The sequence below is a fragment of the Stenella coeruleoalba genome, assembly GCF_951394435.1.
Source record: "Stenella coeruleoalba genome assembly, chromosome: 9".
Classification (NCBI taxonomy): domain Eukaryota; kingdom Metazoa; phylum Chordata; class Mammalia; order Artiodactyla; family Delphinidae; genus Stenella; species Stenella coeruleoalba.
This window is the reverse complement of record NC_137155.1, coordinates 56,056,419-56,072,840: the sequence shown is the minus strand read 5'-3', so window position 1 is coordinate 56,072,840 and position 16,422 is coordinate 56,056,419. Positions and strand designations below refer to the sequence as shown.

Sequence of the window (16,422 nt, the reverse complement as noted above, 5' to 3'; positions counted from 1 at the left end):
GCTGTGCCTCTAGCGGCAAAGACAAGCGGTGTGGGGCTTTGGATGCGTCTACACTTCTCGTCGGGGGAGAAAGGGTATTTTCCTCTTTGGCATAAACCATTTGCATAGTCTCTTTAGACCAGAGTTTAAATTCCTTCGAAAACTGTAGCTTAATTTTTTTTCTCGTTTCCTATCTTTTGAAAACCAGTCTTTGGAATTTTGGAGAAAGAGAAAAGGGTCACTACCAGAGTTTGCGCAGCTAAAATAGTGTCCAATGCACTGTTCATAACAATGATCTAGAAAAGTTTCCAGCAAGAGTGAAGAGCAATTGTGCCTGACTTAAAGGAACAATGGTGACTCGTTTGTGAGCTGCATATGGCAAAGAATAGAGCCAAAATCCTTTGTAAATACTTCAAACTTAAAGAAATTGTTGCTTATTTACGTCCTAAACTTTTTGAACTCCATTCTACTAAAATGTATTAATTTCTTATGACCTTTATGTGCAAAGGAAATTGTATCTATGCTTTGACTGTCAACCTGCAATAACTAATTTCAGACAGTTTTGTGTATTCGAAAATATGTGTATATATTATATATACAATAAAGGTCTATATTCCAAACAAAAGCAGAAAATTGTATTGAAATAAATTGTTCCTACATTGAAAAGATGCTGCATTGTATTCATAGGATACCAACTAAGTGATTTAAATATTAAGAGGAAAACTATTTAGAAATAGAATAAATTTTTGTTATTTTTATCTTAAAATTTTAGAGGCCTTTCATGGAAAAGGGTCTTCATTTATAGCTGAAATACTGAAAACCTTATTTGTACCACAGTAGCTCAATAATGATGACTCCTTAAGGCACCAAAAAACATAAACTGAGTTCAAAACAACATTCAGTTTACTGTTGGGATATAATGGTAATTGTGGCTAGGATAAATGAATTTGTTTAAATTCTTAATAGCCATGAAAGAAATTTTATTTTTTTTACCAGACTATATAGTAAGGTTATTGCGTATCACTTGTTTGTATTTAATTACTTAGTAAAATGTGAACTAGGCTTAAAAAGCTCCTGCAAGATATTTAACATCTTAAGGGACATAACTAAAGATTAACATTTCTGTTTTTCCTTAGTAATTTTTAAAACTTGAAATTTTAACTAGAATTTAAATCACTTTCTTCCAAGTGAGACTTTAAAAGAAGCCCTAAGTAACAGGTATTGACTTTCATTGTTGACACCTTTGGGTTATATATAAAACCAGTTCTCAAACAGAACACATAAACTATCTTTATAGGTGAATAAGTGTGCCCTTTAAGAATTAGCCAGGGAAATACAGTTTTTTGTATGTAAATCATAAAGCAAACAGGATTAGAATTCTTTAAATTTGTTACATTTAAAATAGTTTTACATAAACATCTATGCTATTTAGTTATTTAAGTAATTGTTTTCTTTTTCTAAAGAAAGCTTTATAAAAATATGGCGGAGAAAAATAAGGGACTTGAACAAAACAAGAAAGCCATTGGGGGCTGAAGTTCATTTAAATATTTCAGCTGCAGGAAATCAGTTTAAAGAAGCCAGTGCTTAGATATCAAAACAACCAAACCAAGGCTAAACCTTAAATGTACACAGCTACAGTGAATATGAAACCAAATTTTACCAAAATTATTCATTAAAAATTACTAATCATTCAAAACACACTGAATTTAGATCTAAGACAGAAGAAATATATTCTCTTGTATAAAATAAGCGATCCAACAAACTGAAGTTGATTTTTTCATGTTTAATGTGAAAATGAAGATCTCATGAAGTTTACATATCACAGTATTAGGCATTACTTAATATCAATTTTGATAGCTATAGTTACATCATCTGAAAATCACATGACGATTGGTGGCACGTTATATGCTTTTCAAAACTGCAGTAAAACAGAAATAACGTGAATGCAAATACGTATTGCCAAGGACCTAGGGATCACACTCAAATGACTGGATGGCAAACTTTACATGTTAGCAAGATAAAAAGAAACTGCTAAATCTTTTTTTCCCCCGTATTAAAATAATGAGTCTTAGATGACAAAGTAACAAGATCCAAGATAACTTAAATCAAAATATTTACGAAAAGTTCAGTAATGTTTTAGAGCAAACAAAAAACAAAAAGGCGAAATTAAGGAGATCATTCGTATTCTAAATTTAATTTTTTCTGTTGGTTCTTAGTTACAAGCATTTCAAAGACTCTTTAAATAATACTTTTAAACTCCTAGTTAAAATAAAATGAGGTGAGGTAATATTTAATTAAAGCAACAAGTTATACCAGTTATGTAAAAATATCTTCCTGTTAATTTCAGAGATATTTTGTACCATTCAACTAGGAAGAAACTCGAACAATTATCTCAAGAAAATGCTGCTTTATCTGAAATTTGAAGTTCAATGTACTTTATCTAAGACATTTAATCTTTGGGCCACTAAAAAAAGAAAAAAAAGACATTTAATTACTGCTTCATAAAATAAGCATTTATAGATGCTCAGGCAAATGCCTTAAAAGAAAGGACTTTTTAAAAATGAATAATTAATTCTGAAATTAGCAAGTTCATATCCTTTTCTAAATTATGGGAATATTTGTTGGCAAAATTTATTAATTTTTCTAAGATCCTACTTTTAACTTAAAAAAGTAACAAGCAACTGTCACTGACACTGAAAGGTATCTAGTGATAAGAAATTGCACATTAAGTGAGAAAATAAATCATGAACCTATAATTCTAATTACACACAGATAATGAAAACAAATGGTTTGTTTCCAGAAACCATGTGTTAAAGCTGATTTTGGACAATGAAAATGTATTTCTGAATCTATATATTGCAAATATAAGCAAAATGACTAGTGCTATTTCTGGGCTTTTTCTCTAAGATGTAAACATAATTTTAACGTCTCTCTATTCATAAGATACATTTTCCATTTACGTCTGAAATAGAATACTGGAAAGGTTAAACACTCTTAAAACATTTCAATCAACCACCCCAAAAGTAAGTGTTTTCCCAGTGCAGGGGAGGTACCCACAGAATTCCAGCCGCCTGTCTGACAGAGGCATTCTGGTCTGTGCTGAAAGTCTTCCTAGCGGCTAAGACCATACCTGCTGTGTTTATGCTAACACTGCCCCAGTGATACAAGAAGGAATGCTCTATCTGGATTTCAAATGCTACCTATTTACCTATCTTTTAAAATACAATAAAGCCAACTAGGTTTTTTTTAACATATAAATCATTTCATTTGAGGGCAGGATCTTGTTTTACCAATAGCGTGCGCCTATCAAGGAGAATACTGCATTCACTGGCTTTTAGCTTTTTACAGAAGCTTAGCCAAAATAGGACAACATAAAAATACCACTAATAAACAACACAACATCTTTACGAATTTAAATACTTAATATGACAGTGAGCTTTAGTTAAGAATATATTATTAGCAAGCTTTCTGCTCTACGACTGGACACAGTTTGCTATTCCTAAAATGGTAACATTAGAATTATTTTTCAGGATTCCTGCAGAGCTGTGCTCATTTTACATCCGTGTGAACTGCTGTCATCACTACTATGTCCAACCCCGGAGGATGAACTGGAAAAGAAGAGAGGGGGAAAATAATAAAAAGAGGAAATTGGTTTTCACAACACACTCAAAGCCTGAGTAACAGAGGAGAACTTTAATTATCTCCAGTCACAGAGAGAGACAGGAAATTTGGACTTTTAATTAGCCATTTGGAGTGCAGTTGGATATTTTTTTAGCTAGATAATTTAAACGCGAATAATTCAAGTCTGACTAAATGAAAGTCACATAATCAGAATGCAGATAATTGAATTTCTACTGCATTCATTAATTCAGTGTGGAGGTGTGTGTGAAGACTACTATGATGAGCTGTCACAGCTCAATAAAATCTCAGTCAATTAATTTTTTCATTATCTTAGTATTACATCAACAAAAAAGTGGAGTGTGTGTATATATCTATACACACGCACATGTGCACAAGGTGTTATATAAATACGTATACATTAAATCAAAATGCAAGGAAATACCTTTCTGAATCATAATCTATATCATTTTCTTTTTTTCCTTCTTCTTCTTCTTCAGGGAAACGTCTGTTCATCAAGGCAAACTTGTGAATTGCTTCTTCTACGGAGTACTTAGTCTGCCCGGAAACACATGCCTCGATGTCTTCTGAATTCAGATGGCTTTGCAGGAAGAGGTGAAGGCTGCTATCTGAAAGCAGAAGTGCATTCTGTAGGACCCTATGTAAAAGAAAAAAGGAGACATGACCAGTGGACGGGGATGGACAGTTATAGGGTGGGAAAGAGAAAAACATTAGAAATATGCCACTGAAGTAATTTCTCTACTATGGCAAACTTGGCATCAATTACGACTCTGCCTGTTAAAGGGATGAAAGCATATGTTAACTTTTATTCGATGATTTGGAAATTTAGGTGAGTAAAAACATGAAGCTAATAGTTAAGAACATCTGTTAAAAGAATAACTTCAAGGACATTTCTTCAATTTAACCATCTGTTATGACCATGTGGATTAATTATGGAAATATTTTGCTTAGATAGTCACAGAAATTTATTCTGCTTTTAAAAAATTTACTGCCAACCAGCATGTCAATTCTGTGATCTTTATTGGCTAGGCTGTCATAAAACATCAAAACTTTCAACAACTATTAAAAACTATATTGAAAAGTCAGTAGATTTCTCAGCATGTCTTACATTTTCAGACTTTACAAGGATGCTTATATACACGTTCACAAGGGCTCAGTTGAGAGGTGGCTTTTTTGAATACTTAAGATTGACTAGAAATTTCTACAAAATCTTCAGCAGCACTACGTATCTATTTTAAAATGAGTCCCTAAATAAAATTGCTCCCAGCCAATTTTACCATATATGTAATTAAAGTATGATAATTTTGTAATAAGTACATACTAGCCTTCCCACACGCAAGATCAAAGTTTACAAAGAGAATACAAATTTCAGCAGGTGCATCAGAACTGCATGGAGAATGAAAAACTGCCCTGTAGCAGAATCTGCACGTGCTCAAATTCATATTAGCAGTGAATGTGTCTTTTTCTGAAATGCATGTCAAAGAATACCCTTATATTTAAATAAAAACTGGTTTTCTCTTTTTAGCAAAGATTTTGATGTAGGATAATTTAGTCTCTATTAATAGCTCGATAATGATATAGCACAGACACTAAGACCAGATATAGGGGACAAAACTGAAACACTGAAACCCAAGTATAATTCTGTCCAACATGGGATTTTTTTCATATAGAGATCTATGAAAAACAGAGTATGTATTTCATACCAAACGAAACTTACTTTATATTCTGCATTTTTAAAACAAGGAATTAGATAAGTAAATCTCTTTTGGCCATTCATATTAATTTACTTAAAATCCAAGGTCACTGGAATATTTCCTTCTCTTCCATATAAAACAGAATTATTTCTTCAAGAAGGCAAGCGTCTAAAAATGCACAGGATCAAAACCAAAATCTAGCTGTCCTCTTTGCTTCAAATAGGCTTACAAATGTAGTTTGAGAAATACTCTTTACTGACCTACTAAAAGGAAAAGGAAAACCTTCGTGCCTTTTTAAAAGGCAAAGTCTCAAGCGAAGCAGTTAAATATTTACACTCCCTCCATGTCCTCTGCCCTGGGTGCCCTCAGAAGATGACCATATCACATGATAAAGATTAATTTACCAAGTATAAGGAGTAAAGTAATAAATCCCTTTTACTACTCTTTGAGATTTATTTTCTACCTTTATAAATGTTTACGACTCTTGTTTTGAATGCTTCAAATCAAGAGAAGATTTATATAGCAACGAGCCATTAATATTACCTTGCATTTGCTGTGAAGTTTGAACGGAGTGTTTCCTGTGTCCTTTGTCAGTGGTTTCCTGCCAGCGATGTTACAAGTAACTGTTCATAGGATTATACTTACTGCTTTGTTTCTGCTGGAAATGTATTTTCTTTATAAAATAATGGGTAATCTTTAAAACTGATTTTAGATGGTTTGAGGCATTACACCACAAAAGTAATGAGCGCTAATGCCAATGATATTGGACACAAATTCATTTTAGCTTTATTTCATGTCTAAAGCAATTCTACTGAGCCTTGAACTGGTCACACACTGTTATTAACTTGCTAGTAACCTAACACATGGGTACAGCAAACAAAAGTGATCAGAGTTGAGGTTGATCTGCACCTCAAGGCTACTGTCCTTTTTCTTGAGCTATAATTCAATTTCCAATTTTACTGTGCCTTAGACTCATTTCCCAGTGTTTTCTTTTCTGCTTAATACTGCCATCTGGAGGACATACAGGTGAACAGCCAGAGGGAGCCCGGCACACCCAGCTCACAATTCTGAACTGGGAGAAGGATGTTCAGGGAACATCTGAACACCCACACAGGCCCTGAGTTCAAAAACATGTGCCAGGCACAGTTTAGGTTTTTTGAATTGCTTCTGTCTGATTGGCTAAATTTATGTCACCGTACTCCATGGGTATGAGTTTTAAATAAGCAAAAATACTTTTTTATTGTATTTAGGATTTTTATTTGCAGTCCAGTATTTCATTCCAAAATTAAAAATACAAAATTTTTAGAGTGTTTTCCCATCTGGTTCAGTGAGCATAATTAGTTCATTTTAAGTAATATCTGGTTTAGTATATATCAGAGAGTGTTGTGACTGCCATCATAATATTAAACCTTATTTTACCTTAGTCATACTTGTGCCACATTTTCCACCAACAAATCTAACAGCAGAAAATCAACTTCAAACTTAATATAAAGAGTATTTAGTAAAACAGTCAATAAAATGTCATCTTTATAAGCCTCCATAAAAATAAATGTATACAATTTTCAGGCCTTTATAAAAGGAACAATAAATAGCCTCCAGAATTTTAAAGGAATTTCTGAAAGGATATTTACAACACAAGTCAAAAGTTATTCCTTTCTCCATACCAACTTTTAAATTAAACAAAGCAAAACCTGTTTTTCCTTGAATTAAACACAGCTGAAAATCTGGTTTTCCTCAACGTGATTTTATTAGGTGTATTATATATTGGCTCAGCTGAGAATATATATAGCTATGCAAAACCTAACTAAGGATGCCCTGAGTCTACTGAACCCAATATAATGATATGTATACATCTGTATAGCGTGTGGAAGGTTAGCAGTTTGATGTAGGAAAAAAAAATTAATTCAGCCTGTTTACCTCTTACCATGAGAAAAAAATAAAACCTACAAATCTTCATTGAAGACACTCATGATCTGTGCTGTGGTGCCCTCTATTGAACACAAAGACTTATAAAAATTGTGTGTGTGTGTGTGTGTGTGTCTGTGTATAAAACTAGCTGTAGTGTTTCCATCTTTTGCAAAAAAAAATTTTTTATTCAATTCCTTAATTTTTTAAGAAATACAAAACTGTAATACAGAAGTCTACATTGTAAGGTACATGTAGTTACATTAATGGGGTGGATTCAGTAAAGAAGGAAAGCTGGCTCCCATCTGTGATAGCAATCAAATGTAAAAAGTTAGTAGGAATGCCAATTTCATAGTTAGAAACGTATCAACAGAATTTATCATTTAGTCTATAACTTCTTTTTTCACAACTATTAGTAAAAGTGATTTACAATTTAAAAGTAACCGGGGGGCGGGGGGAGACCCAAAAGGGAGAGTATAGCCAAGATTGAGGAAAAATGAATATATTTGAAAAATCTCACAATCATACTGACCAAATTTAGCTAGCATTTAAGAGTTCTAATTATAAACCTGCCAGTTCCTGGGATTAATATAGTGCCTCTACCTTTCTTATAATTTCCTTGTCTATAAAACTGAGATGAAACCTGACTCCTAACGTGGTAAGTATTGAGATAAAATATGTAAAAAGCTAAACATAGCCAGTGTTCAATAAAATAGTATAAATTACTCTTATTTGATATCCTGGCAAAGAAACAACTTTCTAATTCCTCTATGAAGAGTGGCCTGGATATGTACTTTGCTATTAATTATGCATTACTTCACAAATGACCTTAAAATGGAAAAATATATATTTGTATTACAGACATACACCTATGCACAGAGACAGCAGCATTTTGGTTTCAAAGGGTTTGAACATATATAGCGCTCTTAGTTCATAACTTCAAAACTTACCTAAAAACCAAGTTTTAAAAGTACCTGCTAAAAATCTACAACACAGGCATGTTTCGCATTTTAATGCTGTGGTGTTTCCCTCTCAAGTTCCGAAAGCGCTCTACAAGCAAGGTACAGGCTACTAACGGTGGCCCTACTTAATGGGTAACCATCAGGGCCTCAGAGGACAGCAAGGTGGGGTCAGGACACAGATGGCTGGCTGAGTTGCATGTCACATCCAGTTTGCCAAAGCGGGCTTACGCTGGGGTGACAGAGGGGGTGTACCCGGGGCAAAGACATGCGAGGTTGCTATTTCTACACAAACTAGACAAAGAACATGAAGACCATGCATCAGAATCTGAGGGGCACAAAAAAGAAGGTGGCGAGGATTGGAAGGGTCACAGTATTCAGGGCATTTAGGTCAGGACTGAATCCAACCGTGTGGTATTAGACTCCTTACTTCCTTCAGGTTCAAACCACGTGGAAGCACCAGCTTTCATTTTTAACGTGAAACTCATCACTTGGAGACTAATGTTCACAGACCATAATGGAACAAGTAACATCACAAGAGAACTTGGTGTCCGTTTCATGATTTGACTTCTGCATGGTAATCCAGATCCAATTTTAATGAATCTAGCCATCCCTGGTACATATATAGTTGCTTCCCACTAGAATGGAAGCTTCAAGAGGTAAGGATATGTGTCCATCTTGTGCAGTCCTATATCCCCAGTACCCAGCCTGGCCCAAAGCAGTCACTTAATGAATAGGTTTGCAGACTCCTTTCCAAGCCATCCTCTGAATGACTTAACTACCCACGAGGTCGGCAATACATGAGTTACATTATTGCGTTCTTTCTAGCAAACCAAGGCTCACAGGAACGAGGTGACTTTTCCAAGGTCGACGAGTCAGAAAACACTCAGGAGCCAAGATTCACAGGAGACCTGGAACCCAGTTCCTCAAGCCCCTGACCCACGACACTTTCCATTATGACCTCTGCATCAGATTCAACCAGCTAACTGCGAAACGACACAGCACGCCCAAACAACCTAGAGTAACTAAGCACAACCCCTCTGCAGCCCAGTGACTCTCACTCTGGCATGAATCTGGTTGACCAATTGTGCAAGGAAAGGTCATGTTTAAAACAATGAAGTGATTCCTGGTCGAAAACCACATGCCCTGCACTTAACCAGCAACATAAATATAGAGACACAGACTGTCCTTTGATCTCAAATAAGGAGATTTCTCTACCAAAAACATGTAGCTCCCCAACGCTTCTGGGGACTGCAGGATTTGACTAGCTCTGTCCAGGTCTCACTGGCGATGGCCAGTCTGCAGCTTCCCTGAGCAGCATCTGGAGCGACAAGCCACTCTGCAAACTTGGCTGCGGGGACCACGTCTTAAGGGAGAGGCCATTAGCCACCTGGGTCCCATACAGACAATTAAAATTGGAGCTATCCCCAAAGGGAAAGGGCAGAAGAAATTTGACTGCGTCTTTGTCATGCCTATGATACCCCAAAGAACACCAGTGTGAGGTTTTCTGAGAACTTGGCTCGGTTAATCCATTCTTCTGGTCTCTTGTCATTTTTATTCCTCTGCCTTCTTTTTCTCTTCCGACCCTCCCTCAATTTATAATCTTGGATGTTTCTGTATGTCTCTATGACCCCCTCAAAGGAAAAGCATGATATCAATCTAATAGAAATAAATGTTAATATTCATGTGGATACTTAATACCCAAACCCTTGATGAGTGAGCCATGTGGGGAGAGGGCAGTATATTATTTCAGGCTAGCTCAAAGTTACTGTGTAGGAAACTCAAAAGGAGACGGCTTCAGATCCTGAAGCTAGTAGAAAAAGACAGTTCAGGAGACTGGGCCCCGCCACTAACTAGTGGTCATAGGACTCATCCTATTTCCTTATCTACAAAATAGCAAAATAGCAAAATTAGCTCAAAGCTATTTCATTTAAGTGCACTAAAATAATGGCCGATACTTGGCTACCACACATTATATGTCAGTCTGTTGTGAGTGCTTTACATTCGTTAACTGATTTAATCCTCTCGACAACCTTATGAAGTAGATACTATTATTACCCCATTTTATAGATGGGCAAACACAGGCACAGAGGAGGTAAAAGACTTGCCCAAGTCCCCAGCTAATAAGTAGCAGAAGCAGGATTTGAACTCAGGCAGTCTGGCCATAGGGTCTGTGTGCAAACCACTGTGTTGTCCCGTGGGATAGGTAGGTATTCCAGCATTCCAAAAAGAGGGGACTTATAGCAGTGTGAATTCAAGTCACTTTCACTGCAGTACCAACCATCACCAAGTACCCCAGAGTTAATAACCCACTGAGACTATTCAAACACCAATTAATACTCCCTTATAAACATTCTCTCCAAAGAGTATCATTAAGCTATTCATTTAGAGGAGCTCAGAAGGGTATTAGCAGCCCATCGTACAGCTGACTTCGGTCTGTTGATCCTAAATGTTGTAAATAAAGAGAATTTCTAAGAAGTGCCTTTTTAATAAGGCACATTTGTTTCCTGGCAAATTTTACTCTTGTCAGCTAAACTCCCAAGCAATTTGGCTCTGCTTTATAGCTTAAGGGAGTATATATTTATTATCTGATTCAATTAGTTTATTGTTTTCTTTCTGGAAAGTTTGGTCCCGGATATGCACTGTGTGATGTGAGCCACAAGATGGTGCTCTAATATAGGAGATGAACTACTGAGCGTCCCTCCAGAGCAGATCACTAGCATTTTAGAAACAGAAACATTCTCCCCGACTTGATCACAGGACACTCAACTCTTGCAAAGCACTGTGCTCATATCTCCCGTCTGGCTGCAAACGTTTCTGCACACTTACTTTCGGAGGAAATCTTCCAAACCCTGACGGCGTTGATCTACATGCTGGCGATTGTTCATGTTGAAAAATAGGTTTTTAGATGGAAGTTCTGGCAGTTGTCTTATGAGAAAGAAAAAAAAATGCTTTTAATCATCCAATTAAGGTGGTTTCGTTACAGAAATCCCTCAAGATGAAAGCAAACTGTGCATAATAATTATCACACAACTATTATATACATGTTATATGGTTACATTATATAATAAGGGTGTGAGAAAATCAATTAACTTAAACAAAAAAAAACATTTTTGAGGACTTCCATGGTCAATACTCATACAAGTCGGTATAACTCAAGTGATAAATTTTGAATTCAGATGCAGTAGTCAAAAAAAAACTAACTAAAGCTATATATTGCGATCAAGAAGAAAGCCTACGAAATCCTTCGTATTTCATATATCTTAATACATGTCAAATTTTTAATTGAAGTATAGTTGATTTACAATACTGTGTTAGTTTCAGGTGTTTTCCATTGTTTTTCAGATTGTTTTCCATTACAGGTTATTACAAGATATTGAATATAGTTCCCTGTGCTATACAGTGAACCACTGTTGTTTATTTTATATATAGTGGCACGTCAAATTTTAAAATATTGAATATAATAATAATGTCCCTCAATATACTCTTTAAATCACTTACACCAGTAATGCATTACTTTGGAGTCTCTGCCTCAGCCACACAAATTCTCTGTATCTTCTTCGTACACAGGATGTCTTCATTGTAAAACACATGCTATTGGTCTGTTTAAAGAAAACAAAAAATATAAGCCTCACCTGAGGAAAAAATGCTTTTCTTATATCTATAACTCCCTCTATGCCCCCCAATATTCATCTAAAGTAGGATTTTAAAAATCAAAAATACATTTGCATTTATGCAAGACTCAAATAGTGCACATAACCCACCAATATAGCATCCATGAAGACAGCTGGGGTGACATAAATGAGCAGTGTTGTCCTGGGGCAAGGCAGGACCCTGCCCTTCCCTGAGTCCTGAAGTAGCTTCCTGCTCACCTATTAGCACTCCCTTCAGAGACAAATCATAAACATTAAACAAATCCTGAAGAATAAATGACCAATAAGAGCTCAGGGTCATCCACTGCATTCAACCCCATCCATCCATCCGTGGAGAAGCCTTTGGGGATTAGAAACACCTTCTCTTGGTCCTTCACATGACATCGCAGAAGCCGTTGTGTCCTTGATCTGGCCATCGCCGCAGATCACACAAATCACCCAGAATCCTGAAATCACTTTTAAACAAGAGTTCAGCATTTCCCTTCTCTACTTAGATGTGCAAGGAAGCGTGATCAAGTAAAAAGAGACATGTGGTGCACAGGACGAGTATGTGCATGGAGGACCCAAATTCTAGTCCTGGCTCTGCTATAAGGCAAGTCACTTCAACTCCAGTTCCCTGAATGGTAAAATGGGGATGAAATAGTACATCCCAATTTCACAGGGTTGTTGTTATTAGGATTGATAATATGCACATGGCAAATGTTATCTCTTAATAGTATTATTAGTTACTGGACATTGGTTTCCTTCCAGCTACCTTAAGGCAAACTTAGAAAAAGCCACCCTCAGAGTCCCTACCCAAAGCAAAACAGCAATGCTTCTCCTTTGGGTAAACACAAGGCTGGTAAATATGTGTGTTTCTCCTTTCTGTAAAACCAGAGACTGGCTTATGTGTCTGTTGGTTTTGTAAGAAGATCTCTATTCTACCTATTAATTTCAAAATTCTATTTCATAATCTTTACACTGCCAAATGGGAAATGGTTTTGCCCCCAAGATTTATATCATTTCAAAAACTGTTATCAACCTACCACTTAATAAGCACCCAGCCGCTGTTTTCCTTGGAAAGTGTCAGGGATGGTGTACATTAGTTCCTAACCGTTCCCATGAAATGTATGGCACAGTTCCTGGTATTCCTGAACTTCCTAAAATTCAAAGAACCTCAGGATGCAGAGAGGTTAAGAGACTTGCCCCCAAAATACTTATTGGCCTAAATCCTGTCATGGACGATATGGCAGCAAACGCACTGGATGGAGTCTGTGGCACAATACTAACGTTGTGGGACTTCCCTTGGTGGCGCAGTCATTGAGAATCCGCCTGCCAGTGCAGGGGACACGGGTTCGAGCCCTGGTCCGGGAAGATCCCACATGCCGCGGAGCAACTAAGCCCGTGAGCCACAACTACTGAGCCTGTGCTCTAGAGCCCACGAGCCACAACTACTGAGCCCGCGTGCCTAGAGCCTGTGCTCCACAACAAGAGAAGCCACCGCAATGAGAAGCCTGCACACTGCAACGAAGAGTAGGCCCCGCTCCCCGCAACCAGAGAAAGCCTGCACACAGCAACGAAGACCCAACGCAGCCATAAATAAATAAGTAAAATAAATTTATTAAAAAAATAATAATAATGTTGTGTGTGTGGATTTCAAAGCACACCAGGGCCTCCCTCTAACGTGACCCTTAGGGACTCAGGCAGCAGGCCATTTACTCCAGAATTCGTGCCCTAACAAGGCCTGGGTGAGTATCCTCTCAGTGCTCTCTCCCCAGAGAGAACCAGGCCACTGCAGGGCCTCTTGAACCTCAGGCAGAGGTGGAGTTCAGTTCAACTGCCTTTCATTTCTCTGCTCAGAATCACTGTGCATGCAATAACTGGAGATCCATCTGGTGCTTACACCAGACAAAGGTCTATCTATAAGTCCTTCATTTGCAGGACAAGCTCAGGAGAGGATATATGAAGGACCACCCACCTTGACAGTCCACTAGTTTAAAATTCCAAGTAAATGCTACAACTTCGGAGTTGCCTGGTATCATTTCCCTTGAGGTTAATTTAAGTGCGTTAAACACCAGCTTCTCTACCTGCAAAGCTCTATGGGTACAGCATCTAAATGAGGGTAACAAGAACTCTCCAGTCTCCCCACCCATTCCTAATCGTACAACAATAGGTAGAAGCCTCTTCAGGATCAGGCTACACTGAGATCACTAATTTATCAAGTTCCTCTACTAGTTGCTTGCTTCTGCTATCTATCAAGCCAAGAACATTTATTCCTTGTCAATTTATAAGCATCTCAGAGAAACACCAGAGCCGCCACCAAATAACATGTGTGGAACCCATTATTTCTGGTTTTAGATGGACATTTCTGAATTCACGTCATATTATTTATGTAGAAGAGAAGGATCTATACTTTCATTAACTTCCTGAAGATAATTAAATTCCATACCTACTATAAAGTGTGTCATAAGGACCCACAAATTTTTTAGAGGGAGTCAAAAGGCAACTAAAGAATTTCATTTCGTTTTCAAATGCTTAGTCTTACATACTTGTGTTATAATTTTCCACACAGAATGCATATCTGGTGTGACCTCATGAGTAAAACGAAAACAAAATCAAAATACAAGGCGTACCCTGGCAATGGGCTTCAACACAATCATCAAAGAAAGCAGTTCTGAGTTTTTACTTTATTTTCCAAGTTGGGGAACTTTGAAAGAAAAAAGGGAAGAAAGGAGAAAAAAGAGAAGTTTTGTGGGTGGTATCTGGGTACCCAATATACCAATGTAGCTATTAACAATGTGAAGATCAAAGGATGGCTAAATTTTATCTCACCTGTTCTATACAGAGTCACAGATAAAATCTGAGCCCATTTCTATGCTCTCAAGAAAAGTCTGGACTAAATTACACAAAAGAAGTGACTATCTTCATGATCAAGGGCCAATAAACTATATACACCTGTGGGCCAAATCCAGCCGCCACCTGTCTTCACTAATAAATTTTTTTTTTTTTTTTTTTTTTTGCGGTACGCGGGCCCCTCACTGTTGTGGCCTCTCCCGTTGTGAAGCTCCGGCCGTGCAGGCTCAGCGGCCGTGGCCCACGTGCCCAGCCGCTCCGCGGCATGTGGGATCTTCCCGGACCGGGGCACGAACCCGCGTCCCCTGCATCGGCAGGTGGACTCTCAACCACTGCGCCACCAGGGAAGCCCACTAATAAATTTTTATTGGAACACAATTACACTCATTCATTTATGTATTGTTTATGGCTACTTTCACCCTACAACAACAGAGCTGAGTAATTTTGAGAGTCTGTATGGCCCACAAAGCCAAAGATATTTACTACCTGGCCTTTTACAGAAAAAGATTGCTGACCCTCATTCAAGATAATCAGAGGAGGCGACACACCACACAACACTGTTCAAGAGATTATGATACAGTACTATTTCCAAGTAAAGTAAATCATTTCTAGTTATTTACTTATCTTAATTACTCAGAATTGAGACTAAGGCAAAATAATTCCATATATTCATTTCCTACTTTCCTGTTCTACATATAAAACACTGCACATCTCTTTTCCAGAGAACACTACGTCCTCTCAAAACCTAAGATTTATCAGGCAATATAGTCTCCAGAAATATGCTATAACAGATCATAAAGAAATACCATTAATGAGCTATAAAAACTCTTTCTGAATTTTAGATGTATTCACATCTTCATACATGAAGGCAATAAATATTAAAATATTAACAAAGGTACAATAAGGAATTCAAATAAACAACTTTAGGAACCATCGTACTACTTCATTTAAGAGACAAGCACTAATTGTAATCATTCAAATTCAGTTCTTTGAATTAGAAAATTTTTTATAAATTTCAATTATAAGTATATCATAGTATCCCATCAAATGTCTGCTACCTAAAAATTACTGTGATTTCTATGGACTACTGACGGCATACTTACATGAATACATATCTCATAGTCAATATAAGAATGCCAGAAGTCCTCCTTCTGAATCCTAGGATCTCGAACCCAAACACTTACAAATTCCTGTAAAGGCATCACAAGCAAAGAAATAGGTTTCAGAATGGCAAGTAGGGCTAAGAAGGGCTGAGAGAAATGACTGTACAAGAACAAAACTGAAATAAACTTTAACCGATGTGGTTGTAATCCTTTAAAAAACAAGAAGTTAATGAATCAAGCACCACAGGAAGTCTAAAAAAACGCTGTTGCCACAAATGGAATTTTTACAATAACGCAAAACCGAGCTGGGTGCACTTTTGGATAGTTTTACAGGTTATGTGAAGACAATAAGAACAGATACTCTAAAACTGATTTTTAATTTTGCATCATGAAAAATAGGTTCACATTTTTATCCAGTTGTAAAAGTGGTCATTTCTTACTTTCTTCATTTCTCTGAATTAAAACTATAGGCCCTGCCTGCTAAATCGCTTGCTAGAACACAAGAAAGAGTGACAAAGGCCATGTGAAAAGCAAGCAAGGAGAGCTGAAAATGACGTTGTGTGTGCACCCAACTTCCTGAGAATAAGCACCTACTAACTTAGTAACAGAAAGATGAGCGCCTTTGACACCCTCTTCTATTTTTAAAATATACCTTCCC

General features: G+C 37.0%; 1 protein-coding gene across 4 annotated transcripts in view; it reads right to left on the bottom strand.

Annotated features, from left to right (window-relative positions):
• Positions 1–1,759: 1,759 nt before the first annotated feature.
• The window catches only part of SNX10 (sorting nexin 10), a 71,683-nt gene continuing 57,020 nt past the window's right edge, over positions 1,760–16,422 (bottom strand). For 2 of the 4 annotated variants that reach the window (XM_079931589.1, XM_079931590.1), the window contains exons 3-7: positions 15,765–15,851; positions 11,678–11,778; positions 11,006–11,104; positions 4,043–4,255; positions 1,760–3,587 (exon numbers count right to left, since the gene is read on the bottom strand). In XM_079931589.1, the coding sequence (XP_079787715.1) occupies positions 3,506–3,587; positions 4,043–4,255; positions 11,006–11,104; positions 11,678–11,778; positions 15,765–15,851 (582 nt within the window). In that variant the 3' untranslated portion in view covers positions 1,760–3,505. Of the gene's footprint in view, positions 3,588–4,042; positions 4,256–11,005; positions 11,105–11,677; positions 11,779–11,940; positions 12,062–15,764; positions 15,852–16,422 lie in introns of those variants that run through there. The other 2 variants (XM_079931592.1, XM_079931591.1) reach the window with 2 other exon arrangements.